Consider the following 16076-nt stretch of genomic DNA (forward strand, 5'->3'; position numbering starts at 1 on the left):
AAACACTACTCCTCAGTCACCAGTAAACATCCAGGATGCAGACATTTAGGTGTTGAATACCTTTAAGTACCGGGGTGTTCACCTGAGCAGTAAACTAAACTGGTCCAACAACACAGATGCTCTGTATAAGAAGGGCCAAAGCCGCCCCCTCGTCCTGAGGAGGCTGAGGTTCTTCAAAGTTAATTCCCAGCTGCCAACTACATTCAGTAGAGGAGATGTGTGAAAGGAGGATGATGGTGAAGATTACCTCCATCTTAAAAAACCTCTCACCCACTGCATTCCACTGTGGAGGCATTGGACAGCTCCTTCAGTGGCAGACAGACATCCGAGATGCAAAACAGACCGCTACATAGGTCGTTCATCCCCTCTGCAGTAAACGTGTATAATGGCTCTGTTACACAAAGACATCAATGCAATGTTCAGAATGTGTTCAATACTTGTGCACTGATGTACATTAGTATGTCAGTGTCCTTTATGATGCATACTTCTGGAAACCCAAGTTTTTAGTTTATTCGTTGATTTTAGTGGTTGAAGCTTACAATAATAGCTTATTTTTCTGCTTCTTTTTCTAAGTGTATGTTCTGTTGTAAGGAGTGATTTTCCCCACTGTGGGAATAATAATCTATTCTATTCTATTCTATTCTATTCAAGCGGCTCTGACTGTGCTGCGGGCGGAGAAAAGGCTTTGAACATCTTTGTTAAAAAATATCTGTGTTTGTTATCCAATTCCATTATTTGGTTCTTTTCTGAACACAGATGTTTTTCAGAAATCTCAGAGATTTGGACTAATAAATACCAGGAAATTTTACAGGTACGCATTGTACCACAGAAAAAAGTCCCAGTATGATGAAAGGTCAAAATTAGAAGTGGTGTCAGGTGATGATGATCAGATTATCAAATCCTGGCAGCCATTGTTTCTTCTTACTCACTCAAACCCACCCTGCATACTCATCATTGCACAATGTGCACTTCGTGTTAACGCAAATGGCCCTAAAACACCACCTTAAACTGGTTCCTCCACAATGGTCACTTATGGTGCTTTCTCATCTGGGCCAGCATGGACCAGACTGGGTAGCTTTTAAAGTGTCCATATCTAGGTAGTCTTGTAATTTTCTGCACTAAACCAGTCGGTTTTTCGGCGCACATACCAAGGAGGTCTACTTTGGGCTGAACAGGTCCAACACACCCATTACCAACTGATTGGCTGGTTCAAAAACACGCCTACCATTAGTGGGAGCCTTCGATTGGTGGATTGAACCAAGCAGCGGGACCTTCTTGCATGCACAATTCATTATCATGGATACTGTTTAGTCAATGTCGCCTCTGACTGAAGCGGCGTCGCTCCTCACTGCTGTGAGGAGCACACACACACAGAAACACACAAAGAGATTTAAGCTGCACAGTCATTGTTTAAGGGAGTCACCGCTGACTTTCTCTGTGCTTTATTTTGCCCAGCCCACTAGCTAGGAGATTTCCCCGTTCATGAGAAGTGTGTGTGAATAAAACCTACTGGTGCAGGACCCGGACAAATGCTACACAGTCCAATCCGTGCTTGCCCAGATGTGAAAGCGCCAATGCAGGCCCGACTAGTCACATGACGGATTGTTCATTTAGACATGAAGCATGTCATGACTGATGGCAGTCACTGAGTGGGCCAGGGTAATGGCAGGCCATTTCCCAGTTCTCTCAATTACCAGTCTGGTTAAGTAACTACTTTTGCTGTATTCCCAACTCTAACCTCAACTAAAAGTTAATTCACACCATACCTCTAAAATCAAATTAGGTTTTTATTCACTGTGGTAACTTAGCAAATGTCCTCACAATTTTAATATGTCCCCATGTTAGAGGTGAAAAATGTGTCCTCACAGCGGATGTTAGACGCACGCACGCACGCACACACACACACGCACGCACACAACCGCACACACACACACACACACACACACACACACACACACACAATATCACCAGGCTATAAGGGCAAACTTTCTAGTCAGTATGCAGCTCATTGAGTTTTCATGTCCTGGTCCAGTGTGCAGGGAAAAAGGTCTTTTTATAATAGGTGTTATTATGCGTCTTTTACTTGGTCATTTGTCAGGGCTCCTGTTATATGTTTGAAAACAGTTACAGCTGTCAGTAATTCACATCATGCGTTTCTGTGTTTCCTACAGCTTTTCAACAGGTGGTGCTGGTTAAAGAAGAAGCTCTAGAAGAACATAGCGCTGGTGTCAACCAGCAGGACTTAGATTTTCTCCACATAAAGGAGGAAGAGGAGAAACTCTGGCCCAGAATGGAAGGGGTACATCTCCATTTGAATGAGGAGACTGATGCCACCAGCTTTCCATTCACTGTTGCTTCTATAAAGAATGAGGATGATAAAGAGAAGCCTCTGTTCTCACAGCTTCATCAGAAACAAATAGAAGACAGAGATGTTTCAACCAGCAGCTCAACTGACCAGACGACAGCAAAAACTGGTGGACTAGAAACTAGCCGGAACCCAGATCTGAACCCTCATGAACAGACTCCTGATTATTCAGAGACTGACATTGTAGATGATGATGATGATGATGCAACTCTAGACTCTGAGCTGTCAGACTCTGGATCTGAAACTGGAGACCGAGACAATGACTGGAATGAGAACAGGTGTTCTGAGTCAGATTTTAGGACCGTCAACAAATCCTTTAGTCATAGGACACTTTTAAACACACACATGAGAGGCCACACAGGACAGAAGTCTTTTGCTTGTGAGCTCTGTGGGAATAGATTTAGTGAAAAGGGACATTTAAACAAACACATGAGAGTCCACACAGGAGAGAAGCCTTTCGCCTGTGAGCTCTGTGGACAAAGATTTAGCCAAAAGACAAATTTAAACAAACACATGAGAGTCCACACAGGAGAGAAGCCTTTCGCCTGTGAGCTCTGTGGGAATAGATTTAGTGAAAAGGGACATGTAAACAGACACATGAGAGTCCACACAGGAGAGAAGCCCTTTGCTTGTGAGCTCTGTGGTAATAGATTTAGTGAAAAGGGAAGTTTAAACAGACACATGAGAGTCCACACTGAACAGAAGCCCTTTGCTTGTGAGCTCTGTGAAGCGAAATTTAGCCGAAAGACAAATTTAAACAGTCACATGAGAGTCCACACAGGAGAGAAGCCCTTTGCTTGTGAGCTCTGTGGACAAAGATTTAGCCAAAATACATATTTAAACAAACACATGAGAGTCCACACAGGAGAGAAGCCTTTCGCCTGTGAGCTCTGTGGGAATAGATTTAGTGAAAAGGGACATTTAAATAGTCACGTGAGAGTCCACACAGGAGAGAAGCCCTTTGCTTGTGAGCTCTGTGGTAATAGATTTAGTGAAAAGGGAAGTTTAAACAGACACATGAGAGTCCACACTGAACAGAAGCCCTTTGCTTGTGAGCTCTGTGGAGCGAAATTTAGCCGAAAGACAAATTTAAACAGTCACATGAGAGTCCACACAGGAGAGAAGCCCTTTGCTTGTGAGCTCTGTGGTTTTAGATTTAGTGAAAAGGGAAGTTTAAACAAACACATGAGAGTCCACACAGGAGAGAAGCCCTTTGCTTGTGAGCTCTGTGGTAATAGATTTAGTGAAAAGGGACGTTTAAACAGACACATGAGAGTCCACACTGAACAGAAGCCCTTTGCTTGTGAGCTCTGTGGGAATAGATTTAGTGAAAAGGGACATTTAAATAGTCACATGAGAGTCCACACAGGAGAGAAGCCCTTTGCTTGTGAGCTCTGTGGTAATAGATTTAGTGAAAAGGGAAGTTTAAACAAACACATGAGAGTCCACACTGGACAGAAGCCTTTTGCTTGTGAGCTCTGTGGACAAAGATTTAGCCAAAAGACAAATTTAAACAAACACCCGAGAGTCCACACAGGAGAGAAGCCTTTCACCTGTGAGCTCTGTGGGAATAGGACAGTTTTGTCTTGGTTGAAGCCGAGATTAATGATAAAGTTTTCTCCTCAGTGAGTCCCACCACGTGTGTTCTGGACCCTATCCCCACAAGGTTTTTTAAACAATTTTATGACTCTTTTAGAGATGAGATTTTAACTTTGATGAACTGTTCCCTTCAGACGGGTGGGGGGGGGGGGGGGGGTCTTTCCTCCTGCTTTTAAACGGGCGGTGGTCAGACCCCTGTTGAAGAAGAGCAATTTAGATTTTAATGACTAACAATTTTCGACCGGTATCCAACTTACCATTTTTAAGCAAAATTTTAGAGAAGCTTGTTTTAATGCAACTTAATGATTTTATCAACCACCAACATGTCCTAGAGAAATTTCAGTCTGGTTTTAGGGTGAACCACAGCACTGAGACGGCCCCTCTGAAGATTTGAAATGATTTTAGAACAAATTATGATGCTCGGAGGGCAACAGTGTTGGTTCTGCTGGATCTAAGCGCTGCCTTTAATACAGTAGACCACACTATTCTTTTAACCCGTTTAAAACAGATCGGCCTCTCTGGTGCTGTTCACAGTTGGTTCACTTCCTACTTCACAGACTGGACTTTTATGGTGAGTTTGGATACCTGTTCCTCTGGGGTCCACAGCATCACATGCGGTGTGCCTCAGGGTTCAATTCTTGGCCCAGTGCTTTTTAACCTCTATATGCTCCCTCTGGGCAGCGTCATCAGGAGACATGGGGTGAATTTCCACAGTTACGCTGACGATACACAGTTGTACATCTCCGTGTTTCCTGATGACACACAGCCAATGGAAACACTTTTTAACTGCATTTTAGATATTAAATCATGGATGACTGAAAACTTTCTCCAGCTCACTCAAGGCAAAACTGAAGTTTTAGTCATCGGTTCTGAGGTCCAGAGAGAGAAACTTTTACCTAAACTACAATCAATGTCTTTTTATCCATCACTACAAGTGAAGAATCTGGGTGTTATTTTCGACTCTGACCTGACTTATCCCCCACATTAAAAACATCACAAAAATAGGTTTTTACCATCTTAAGAATATTGCCAGAGTCCGCCCCATTCTCTCTCGGGCCAATACGGAGACGCTAGTGCATGCTTTGGTAACCAGTAGAATTGATTACTGCAATGCTCTGCTTTCTGGTCTTCCCAAAAAGAGCATCTCAGGTTTACAACTTTTACAAAACTCAGCAGCACGTGTCCTGATGAAGACCAGGAAGCGGGAGCACATTACTCCGGTTTTAAAATCACTGCACTGGCGATTTTAAGGTTCTTTTAATAGTTTTTAAGTGTCTTAATGGTCTTGAGCCTTCTTTTCTTTCAGAAATGCTTTTACTATATAACAAGGGTGGACATTAACTTCAAAACCAACTGGCCAGCCGGGCCGGTAACTCTGAATATTTACCGGCCCCGCCAAGAATCTACCGGCCCCGCTGGTCAGCTGCCAAAACGAGTCAAAATAACAACTGAACCGTTTTAAATGTAATAAACCTTTATTTTGTACACATTCACAAACAATAACGTATTCAAGTTTCAATTTGTTTGTTCCCTCAACAAAACTCGATTTTGTCGTCGCATACTTCCGGCATACAACGCAGTACATCACCAACTCCGCTTTGCTGTACTCGAGCCATTGGCTGTGTTCGAGATGAGTCAGTTCTGCGCAGATTAGACCAGCGGTGATCGGCGAGCAGTGCATGCCGGTTAGATTTGTGTCCGACTTGCTCTGATGTCATGCCTACGTAGGCAACGATAACCTCATGAGATCAAGGCGGCCGCAGATTTTGGAGCAAGGCGCTGCAGTTGCTCTCCCTCGGCTGCAAAACCTAGATGACGGGAAACGCCTGGCTCTCACCTGATCTAAGATCTGATTGGTTCACATTTTGATCCAAACATCCGGTGGTAGAACATGAAATGTTAGTTGGTCACATGTATTCTGTAAATCATGTTATGTTGATGATGACAACAATATAGGCCATGAAGAGAAATGTGTTTTCTGTTATTTCATCACGTTTCCTATGAGCACACTGAAGCTACAGCTGATAACCTTTACTTATTATTACAGTCATGTTTTCATATAGCACCAAATCAGATAAAAAAAAATATATACCGTAAATCCTCTAATACAGGCCGGTATTCAATTAAAGGCCGGGTCTCCAATTTTGGCCGGTGTCCGAGTCAGCAGAGGTAAATAATGGCCGGTCTCTTATTGTGGCCGGGTGGAATGTGGTAACAAGCAAGTATGAGCGTCCCAGCGGCAGGGTTATAATCCCCAAATCACCAGCAGGAGGCAGTAGAGGTTCACGCAGACCTCTATTAGGCTTTTTCTTCAACGCTTTGTAACGCTACAGACACGATCCTCTATCATGCTCCTACCACACAGAGTCACGGTGTCAGTTAACCATGCTAATTCAACCCGCTCCACAGAACACACATCACCTTCCCTGTGGCTTACATAACACTCACACAACACGCAAATCAACACATAGGAACTAGCAGAACGATAGGAAACACATATAACACAATACCCAGAATGCACCTGGCTTACAACCCCAGCCAGGTCATTACACTATCAAGTTCAAAGAGAACGTGCTGATTATGCTGCAGAACACTCTGGAGAGCAGCAGTAGGGGGTGTATGAACTAGTCAACTTCACTGTAGTGACTTTTTATGCCTGTCGTCTACTAGTCGCTGTCACGTGATAATGACTGGCAAGATGCAGCCCTCGGAAAAGACAGCAGCCTGCTGTCAGCAGGTGACAAGCTCCTGCGCTCGGGGGGGGGGGGGGGGCAACGCGCTGTGCCAGACCGTAGGTACTGACACGCGATCGTTCATGTCGGTTCATTTCCTTTAATGTTTTCTGTCTTTTATTTGCGCCTGATGTGTATCGCTGCTGTGGAGCGGGGCACATCACCTTGTCCTCTGACGCACAGATCACTGATGCGGCCGGCAAGCAGGGAGCGCTCCGCTGTTTTCGCGGTCGGTAGATCTGCCTCCTGAGCACGGCCACAGTAACAATCAGGTGTCGCCACCTCAAAAACTAATTTAACACGCGATCGTTCATGTCAGTTCATTTCCTTTAATGTTTTCTGTCTTTTATTTGCGCCTGATGCGTTTCGCTGCATGCTGTGGAGCGGGGCGCTGCGTGCATCACCTTGTCCTCCGACGCACTGATCACTGATACGGCCGCCAAACAGCGAGCGCTCCGCTGTTTTTGCGGTCGGTAGATCTTTTAGAACTGCAGTTCAAAGGTAACTCATGAGGTGAATATATATGAACCCAGGTAGCAGTTTTTCTTTAGGATTGAGAGGAGATGCAGGAAGATAATAAACAGGCAGGACAGAAAAATAGTCAAATAAAAACAAGTTAGTTTTTGTACCTGCTGGTTGCAACAAACAGACACCATTGAAGGTAATCAGAAGTGAGGAACAGAAAATGAAATAATTATTTTAATGTTTAGAGCAGCAGGAACTCTGACAGGCTGCAGGCGCATCAGTGAGTTTGCGGCCGCTGCGCAGGGGGAGGGGGGAGAGGGCTGAAGCAGGGGGAGGGGGGAGATGGCTGAAGCAGGGGGAGGGGGAGATGGCTGAAGCAGAAACAACCGTTGTTAAAAGAAATGTGTTTAACTTTGAAAATGTGGGCGCAATTTTAATTGTCAAAAACTCCAGCGAACCATTAGTTCATTTTGCTCAAATAGAAATAGAGGCCTGCCTCTAATACTGGCCCTCCTTCCAATAAAGGCCTGGAGCTTGATGAGCTTGAGTCAAATACAGGCCCGGGCCTGTATTAGAGGATTTACGGTATATATATATATATATATACAATATATGATATCCACAAGCACGTGAGGATGTGTTTCAGCTGCTAACAGGCACCAGAATTAAAATTGAAAATTGAACAAGTGTGAACGCTAACGCGATATCTTCAGCCATCGTCACCCCCGAGCTACACATGCAGGAAATTGTGTCCGACTTAAACGCCGACTTTCAGCCACTCCCCCTGCTGCTTCCGTCTGCTCTCATCTGTTTTAGAGGCGAGGCGCTGCTCAACTCGAACACGGCCATTCTCTTCGCCTCCCGTCTTCTTTAAACCGCCAAGAGTCATTCCACCTACGCACACGCTTCTCTGCTTCATACATTTTCGAACTGTCTCGCTTCTCCTTACCAGTTTTAAAGCGTTTTGCCGGAGATTTCATCAAGAAATCCCATCTTCCTGCGTGCTTGTGTGTTTCTAGCGTGGTTCCACTTCGTCTTTAATAGTGAACTTATAGTTCACGTGACTATAACTAGAATCGTGCAGTACGTGCACGAATCGTACAAGTGCAGTACGTGGCTAGAGCATAGACTGTACATACTGGACAAACGGATTCCATAGGCTCCAATAACACGTTTTTTGTCCATAATGGGAGGTGGCCACCACCGCCATTTTGACCATGTCACAGGTTCCGTCCAGCCCAGACAATTCCATAAAAGGGAAGAGAGGAGGCGCTGAGGGTGGGGCTGTAAGGCTGGGATCGAGTGACGAACTAGCTACGAGCTAACCTGAAGCTAACCCTGGCTAACCCAAAGCTAAAGCGGAGGTGGGAGCCGAGCTAGCGGACATAGCCACCTAGCTTCAATTCAACCGGAGCTAACTGGAACACCCAACGACCTGACCCTCACACGGAGTTTAGGTGGAGGTTTTCTGCGCCTGTTCGTGAGAAGTACCTGTTTTAAAAAAGTTTTAAATCGGTAAGTTTATAATTTATTTCCGTAATGAAAACATTTTGCTTTGAGCAAGTTTTCAGTACAGTTTTTTTCGGCGCTATCACTCCTGTGTCGCACCAGCCATTAAATGTATCATGAAGAAGAGAAAATATATTTAAGTCGTATTTTGGGGGGACATTTTATTATCTTTCTTACAAAATCTGAGACCAAGCGTTTCACATTGCAACACAAGCACCGGTAACCATAACAGAATGAACAGCCAGCAGAGGAGAGGATGGCGGTGTTTCAAACCCTCCCGGCCGGCGTGGAGAGCTCATTCCTGGGCTGGAGCCGGCCCTCAGCACCCCGCCACAGGCTCTAACAGATGCTGGCGGTGTTTCATATATTTCCAAAACATAATACTTGTTTGTATCTTGTACAGCCAACTAGCCTTTATTCTGGACTCAGTACAATTTACCAAAAGTAAAGAGACATTATACAGATGAAGTAAGCACAAGATAACTTACTGGAAGACACGGAATTATCATGAGAACCAGAACAAGAGAGCCTGATAACAGTCATGTGAAAATAACAGTTAAAAAGTATGTATGTATAATAGAAATAAAAATATATTAGAATTAGTGTAACTCACTGTGATCCAAACAATAAATCAGCCATAGCTAATTAGTAAATATGACATGAGGTTTGGGAGTTTTTAAGTTTCATTCTTTTATTACATTTTTTCTTAGATATGTTAAAAGGTCACCATGGCAGCCTGTGTGTCAACGTCAGCTACACAAAGCAGCAAGTGTAAGTTCCTGTCTTGACCACTTCATGTATGGTTTTGTACTTTAAACAGCTAGGCCAAACCTGTTATTTTTTCTTCCATAGCCATTTGGATCATTGGTGACAGCTACGTGAGGCGGGGTGCCCAGAGAGCTGCAGAGACCGTCGGACACAACCTTGGCCTCCCTGACGTCTGTGTCTCCTGGTTTGGTTGGGGCGGACCATCGACATACATACATGTGCCGACACTTTGCGCCCTGTTTTATAAAATGTAGTGTTAAAAATAAATGTTTTTGCTCAGTTACTGGAATTTCTTTGGTTAAGACAAAAGTGAGGAATAATCATTTACAAGTTATTTGTACAACAGGCCCATTTCAAATCCCAACAGTTTCTTAGCAGACAATAGAAATGTGTTCTTTACTAACTTTACTTGGTTTGAAAATCTTACTAAAATAAACAGAGTGGCAACAAAAACCAAACTTAAATAATTTGTTATTCTTTATTGAAAAACAACAAAATACAGGTATACAGAAGTGTGGGAAAATGATAATGTGAAAGTATTGCACTATAAATGAAGTGAGATGAGATGAAGGTGAGATGAAGGTGGACGCCAGCGGGCTGGACGCCGGACGAAGAAACCTGGAGACGGATCGCTCAGACAGGAAGGGAAGAGCTTCCTCTTACCTTGATGGAATTAAAGTTAGCCGTCGTCTGAACGCCCAACCGTACGGTCTGAGGTCAAAGGTCACAGGAAACACACACCAGTCAGCAGTCATACAGATGCATAAAGATAACTGTAGCCATGGCAACCAGCTGACATGTCCCCACTTTCACCAGCACCTGGTGCCTGCCGGGTCACCTGAATTCCTGTGTGATGTCAGCACGGTCGGCCGTGACTGCGGCCATCAGAGGTGACCTCTGATCAGCTGAATGAACTCACCTTCCAGGGTGATGCCGTGTTAGAGTCGGCTTCATCCTATAAACAAACAAACAAATGAGTGGTAACAAAAACACCACGTCTGGTTCTGGTGGAGGCGGAGGACAACACGCACCTTTCCAGGAGCAGAACCCAGATGTTCTTGTTGCTACAAACAGAGACGAGCAGAGTTAAACCAGGAAGTGAGAGGGACCAGCTGCTGCAGACAGGTGACGCTCACCTGAGCCTGAACCATAGGAGCCTCCTCAGCCATCAAACCTTCTGACTCCAGTTCAGATGCCACCTTGTTGATGTCCCTCAGGCGGGACTCGTTGGCCTTCAGGTCCTGCAGGACAAAAGCACCTGCTGATTACCTTGTTGCTGTCGGGTTGACAGGTCTGGTGTTAGAACGTGGTGGATAAGAATGTTCTGACGGGCCGAGGGGTCTGAACTCACCCTGCAGGACTGGGCCTGCTCCTTCAGGGCCTGGATGCTGCTGCCGTAAGCCGACAGGTCCGACATCAGGGCCTCGTGCTTCTTCAGGAGAGCCTGTGGAGAGGAACATCAGAACCTTCAGCTCGTCTGACACAAGTGGAGCTTTCTTGCAGCGATGGTCCAATCGGATCCGCCACCGTAAAACTAACCCTGCTCAGTTCACCGCAGACGTAGCTCTGCGGGTGTTTAGTGGAAAAGCGTGAGCCTTCTGCCGGCTGCCACATGTCATGGCTGCTCTGCAGCGGGAACACACATCACAGCTTGTAAACCGTTTGAAATAAGAGCGCCGGGAACACGTTTGTCATCACTTCCTGTGCGAGGCCAGCACTTCTACCCCTAACCCATGAGACGCTCAAACGAGCAACGACGTCTGGTAGACAACCGAAGGAAATGACAAATACAGAAACACTAATTATGAAGGACTGGAAAGAGAGCAAAGAAAAGCGATTGGAGTTTCTCAGGAAGGGACTTCCATACCTCGGCCGAATCCTCGTCTTTCCCTTAGTCTGGACTTCCAACGATGGGCTCCTTCTCCCTCATCCAGGACTCAGCCTCATTAGCATCCGCAAAGTACTGCTGGGCCTGCAGAGAGTCCTCCAGGTCCTGCCTCCTCTGGGACGCCTTGGCCTTCAGCGTGTCCCAACGTCCATGAAGCTCCCACAGTTTAGTCTTCACTTCCTCACCAGCGAAGTGACCTGGACCCAAAAAAAGTGAGCCAGAACCTGCAGACACCTCAGAAACATGTCAGGACCAGACCTGCTCTACCCTCCTCCACCATGGTCTCTCCTTTCTGGGTGACAGCCTTGATGCGAGGTTCATGACCTGTGATCTCAGCCTGCAGAGCCTGGTGCTTCTTCAGCAGGTTCTGGACACCAATCAGGTCCTTCCCTGAGGACACATGTTAGAGTTCAGCATTATGCAGTAGACAGACCAGTTTAACCCAGGGGTTTCTTTCTTCTACAATCTGCTCTTTAACTGTATTATTTCCTGCTATTTCAGCTGTTAACTTTATTTTTTCTCTAAGTGTTTTTCTCCCCAGAAGAAGCTACAATGGTGTTCTGCTGAGCTGTGGTGGCCTCATGGAGGGGGCCATCGGCTAGCACACTGCACCTAACCACTTAAACATTCTCCCTCTCCTGATAATAACATTTTACTTTCTTTGATGTTGGATGTGGTGCTACTAGTTTACCCGTTTAATTATAGATTCACTAGGATAAATACAATAAAGTTTATCTCTCGCCAAATAGAATATTTACTGTGGCGAGCCCGTGAAGAGGTGTAGGAGAATGCGACAAATTTGTCTGTTAAAAAGTCTGTTATGTACAAAAAACACAATATCATCACACTATTTTGGACCGACACATGACAGGATACCACAGAACAGCTCTCCGCCCTCTGCTGTCCGGTCCGGGAATTGCTTTGCAACACTCCCCAGGAGACGGAGAAGTATGAGAGCTAAACGTCCCTGTCCGTGCGTGCGTGTCTCTCCCTGGTGGAGCTGACAGAGAAGCATGAATCAGGCTTTATTGTAGCTGTCAATTGTTGCTTGATAAGCAGAAACTGTCACCTTCAAAACACCTCCTCTGCACAGGTGTTTCTTTGTAATTAGGAACAGGAATAAAGTTATAGAGGTCAGCAGGTAAAAAATCAGCTTAAATTAATTTCACCATTAGAACAAAGGATGTTGTGTAGGCGTGAGATCACCAAAGATGATAGGGTCTTTTAAATCTTACTTTCAGATAAGCTGATGACGTTCAAAACTTACCTTGTCATTCCTACTTACCTGTTCTTCCCTTCTTGGAACAGGTTTTTTGACCTTAAAGGATGAGAAGATTGTAGGTACGGCTGTGTCCTTCAGGCAAACTCTCCCCTAAAATAAAAAAACATAATTACTTAATTAAAAAAAAAGAGATTCACATACACACACATCAGACAAGGTCAGCTTCTGAAGAACACACTGGTACACAGAGCACTGTGTGTGTGAGTGAATGTGCTTGCATGTGTGTGTGTGTGTGTGTGTGTGTAAAAGGCATGTGTAGTGTTTGTTATTTATAAAGCATATGTTGGATTTTATCCAGAATCGAGACTTTGAAAATATATAGTTTAATTACAGTTTGATTTATTTGACATCTGTATAATGTTTATTATTTCGTTTTTTTCCCCTAAATGCCTGACGTTTTAGTTTAACATGAATATTTGTCATTCATCCAAATACATAAAGTTACACATTAAAGACTGTCCAAAAATTAATTTGTTTCTCTGAGTAATTAACCATAGAATTAGATGGAAATTAATAACATGATTGTTTCCCATCTAAACAGCCCTAGTCACAGACAATTCAAGGGTGGGGAAGATTTTCTTCTAGTTACACAGCAATGTAACGTCGGTATGTTATACAGCTAATGCTTCAATTTTTAAAATCTCAACCAAAATATGAAGTAATGTGTTTGTACCCTGGCGTCCGTGGTGAAGTGATGACTCTCAAAGTGTTCACTGCACAAGTGGGAGAATGAATTGGGAGTCCAGCCCTCTCTTTTTTGGTTGCTCACCCAAAGGTCAAGCCTCTCTGGATCACCTAGAGGAAAACTTCATACAAAGAACTAATTAAGTATATGGCTTTAAAATACTTACCGGAAATTACTGACTCGTGCGTACTGCAATATAAGCCCCCCCCCCCCCCCCCCCCCCCAAAAAAGAGCGAGTTTATCTGATGGCATACAGACTTCTAACATCAAGCACTATCTACCAACTCACCGAGATGCAGTATATCTACGGTCAGGTCCGGCTTGGGGAGAAAATATGACACGTCTTTCAGGATGGACTTCATCTTTGGTAGCTGGCGATGCTGGAAAAAGCAGGATCTAACCACCTGGCTAATGTGGGAGTCCATCCGCATCTCTGGGTCCAAAACCACCCCCAGGTTAGTGATGGTTGGCTTCACTAAGCTGCAAAAACAGGGTTGCAGGACAGGACTAACTGCAGTGGGAGAGGGAGGAACAAATATTCCAGTTATAAATATTAAATATTTGAACAAATAAATATTTGTTAAAAGGAAGAAACTGATGATGACTTTAAGATTAGAGGAATGTTCTAGAACGGGTCTGGAACCAACGATGGCCCTTTGGATCAAATTTGGATTAAAAAAATAGCTCATGATTTTATTTATGGATGGAATAAAAATACAGGTTTTAAGTATCTTCTCAGTATCTTCATGTTGCACGACTTTCCACAGCAGAAGGACACAAAAACTGCCAGAATTATGATTAGAAAGATTTACGTTTTAATCTCAGAATCCCAACTTTTCCCAGAATCTTCACATTATTCTATGAATTCAGAGAAAATATAAAATTTTCAGAGGTCTCGCTCCCCTGTTGTGGATATTTCTCAAAATTCAACCATTTTTTCTTTTCAAAAGCTTTAGTAAGAGTTTGGACTCTAAACAAGTTTTACTTTGCAGACTGCTTGTCTACACCTTCATCAGATCTGCTCATAATAAAACATTTGGGTTATATTTAATGCCCAGGAAGATGCTCTTCCTGGGCATTAAGTTATCAAAAACAGATAAAAGTATTTTTTACCATAATTTTAACTGCTATCAGCTGATAACAATAATAAAAAACAGCCTGATCATTAAAGGGGTGTAAGTGAAACCGCGCGGATCACACAAACCATCATGCTGTCTATATGACTTTGAAAATATATAGTTTAATTACAGTTTGATTTATTTGACATCTGTATAATGTTTATTATTTTGTTTTTTCCCCCTAAATGCCTAACGTTTTAGTTTTACATGAATATTAGTCATTCATCACAATACATAAAGTTACACATTTTAAATTTTAATAGGGGAAGACTGCAGGAGGGAGCGGTAAAATACAGAAATCCCCAGCAAAAACAAGAAACTTTACGAGTCTGATGAAACCGCTGGTGTTCCTTCAGCAGGCCTGGTGGCAGCTACAACGACCCAGTGGCTGTGCTTGATCAATGTTATCGAGCTCAGTCCGGCTCGGCCGTGAACGAGCCAAGGCGACATCCTGCTCTGCTTAAGAAGAAGTGTTATTTTCCGCTTCAGAAGAAGTGTCCGTGTTTTACGCTTTCTCAGAGACATGTCACGTTGCTAAGTTGTTAGCGCCGCGCGCTAACACGTCAATAGTGCAGCGTAGCCTGCTGGAGGTTTTAAGGGTTCAGATGAAAGCACCCTACCACTCAGGCTGCTCACACATCGATATTAAGTTGTCGCTGTTGCGCTCACGCCGTAATACAGTATTAGATGCGGTTAAAGTCAGACATGAAAAACTCCACGAGCGGTCAGACCGCGCAGCAAGTAGGCGCCGGATCGGTCAGGCTGCCCGGCCTGACCGCTGGGGATTACCGGATGGAAGAATGGATACAGAAGTCTCCCTCTTAGCGCTCCGTCATATTTCAACCCATTTTTATCTTAAATGCACTGGGTTTTACCCTATTACCCATCTAAATATGCCCTATTAATTATTTTACCGTATTTTACATTTAAATTTCATGGTTAAACAGTACATGCTACATGTTAAACTGATAGTTAGCTAGCTACTTTGGTAAACTCAGCTAGTTTAAAGGCAGCAGTGACATAAAATACAAATATAGATTTTAACTTACCGAAAAAAATGAAGTGGAGACTACTTGGACGCTCTATTAGTGCAATTAATACCACTGCAAGTCATTTTGTCCAACAATTGCACCAATAATATCCAAAACAGAATTCACAAGCACAGAGACTCAAAATCCCGAAACAGCTTCCAGGAGGGGCCGAGGCTGTACTGAGGCCTTTCCACGGAGCTAGCTCTGTGGTCACGTGGGTCTGAGGCGGCGGTCACGTGTGTCGGATGCTCAATAATTATTCAGAATTTTAGGCTTTCAATACACTTAAACAGAAGAGTGAGAAAAAAATTCACCCCCCTCAGAGTTGTCATGAGTATAAACTAGATAATTTAGACAAAAAAACATGTTTTGGTACCAGGCTGTAAACATGTTTATTTCTGCTGTGAAATCGGCATTTTTAACATGGGAGTCAATGAGGATTTGCTCGCTTCTGACACCAGCCCCCAGCGGATGAGGGTGGAACTGCAATTTTTCTTACTTCCGGATTGGGACCATTTTTAGAGACGCATTGTGGGGGCTTGGTTGCAACACACATGCGAATTCTCGTCTTCGTACATGCACGCGTGTTTTGTACATAGGGGCGTGTTTGGCTAGGGCGTGTTTTGCCTAGGCA

The 16076-nt window shown here is 44.0% G+C and overlaps 2 protein-coding genes across 12 annotated transcripts in view; one reads left to right on the plus strand and one right to left on the minus strand.

Annotated features, from left to right (window-relative positions):
• Positions 1-11717, plus strand: part of LOC129157332 (zinc finger protein 84-like) — a 56046-nt gene extending 44329 nt beyond the window's left edge. For 5 of the 7 annotated variants that reach the window (XM_070542883.1, XM_070542884.1, XM_070542885.1 and 2 more), the window contains one exon: positions 2172-4106. In XM_070542883.1, the coding sequence (XP_070398984.1) occupies positions 2172-3994 (1823 nt within the window). In that variant the 3' untranslated portion in view covers positions 3995-4106. Of the gene's footprint in view, positions 1-2171; positions 4107-9380 lie in introns of those variants that run through there. The other 2 variants (XM_070542892.1, XM_070542891.1) reach the window with 2 other exon arrangements.
• LOC129157313 (spectrin alpha chain, non-erythrocytic 1-like) lies at positions 8815-15454 on the minus strand. 5 transcript variants are annotated; one of them, XR_011515808.1, is made up of 7 exons: positions 13583-15454; positions 13282-13414; positions 12203-12698; positions 11594-11716; positions 11306-11523; positions 10575-10882; positions 8815-10502 (listed from the first exon to the last, which is right to left on the minus strand). XR_011515808.1 is itself a non-coding variant. In XM_054736624.2 (5 exons), the coding sequence occupies exons 1-5, from the start codon at positions 10853-10855 to the stop codon at positions 10072-10074; spliced, it is 318 nt and encodes a 105-aa protein (XP_054592599.1). In that variant the 5' UTR covers positions 10856-10873; the 3' UTR covers positions 8815-10071. The 5 variants fall into 5 exon arrangements, 1 of the variants encoding a protein (XP_054592599.1); XR_011515805.1 differs by having other exon boundaries at positions 11585-11716; XR_011515806.1 differs by lacking the exon at positions 13583-15454 and having other exon boundaries at positions 11585-11716; positions 13282-13503.
• Between the last annotated feature and the right edge of the window lie 622 nt (positions 15455-16076).

The sequence above is a fragment of the Nothobranchius furzeri genome, chromosome 12 (genome assembly GCF_043380555.1).
Source record: "Nothobranchius furzeri strain GRZ-AD chromosome 12, NfurGRZ-RIMD1, whole genome shotgun sequence".
In the NCBI taxonomy this organism is placed as follows: Eukaryota; Metazoa; Chordata; class Actinopteri; order Cyprinodontiformes; family Nothobranchiidae; genus Nothobranchius; species Nothobranchius furzeri.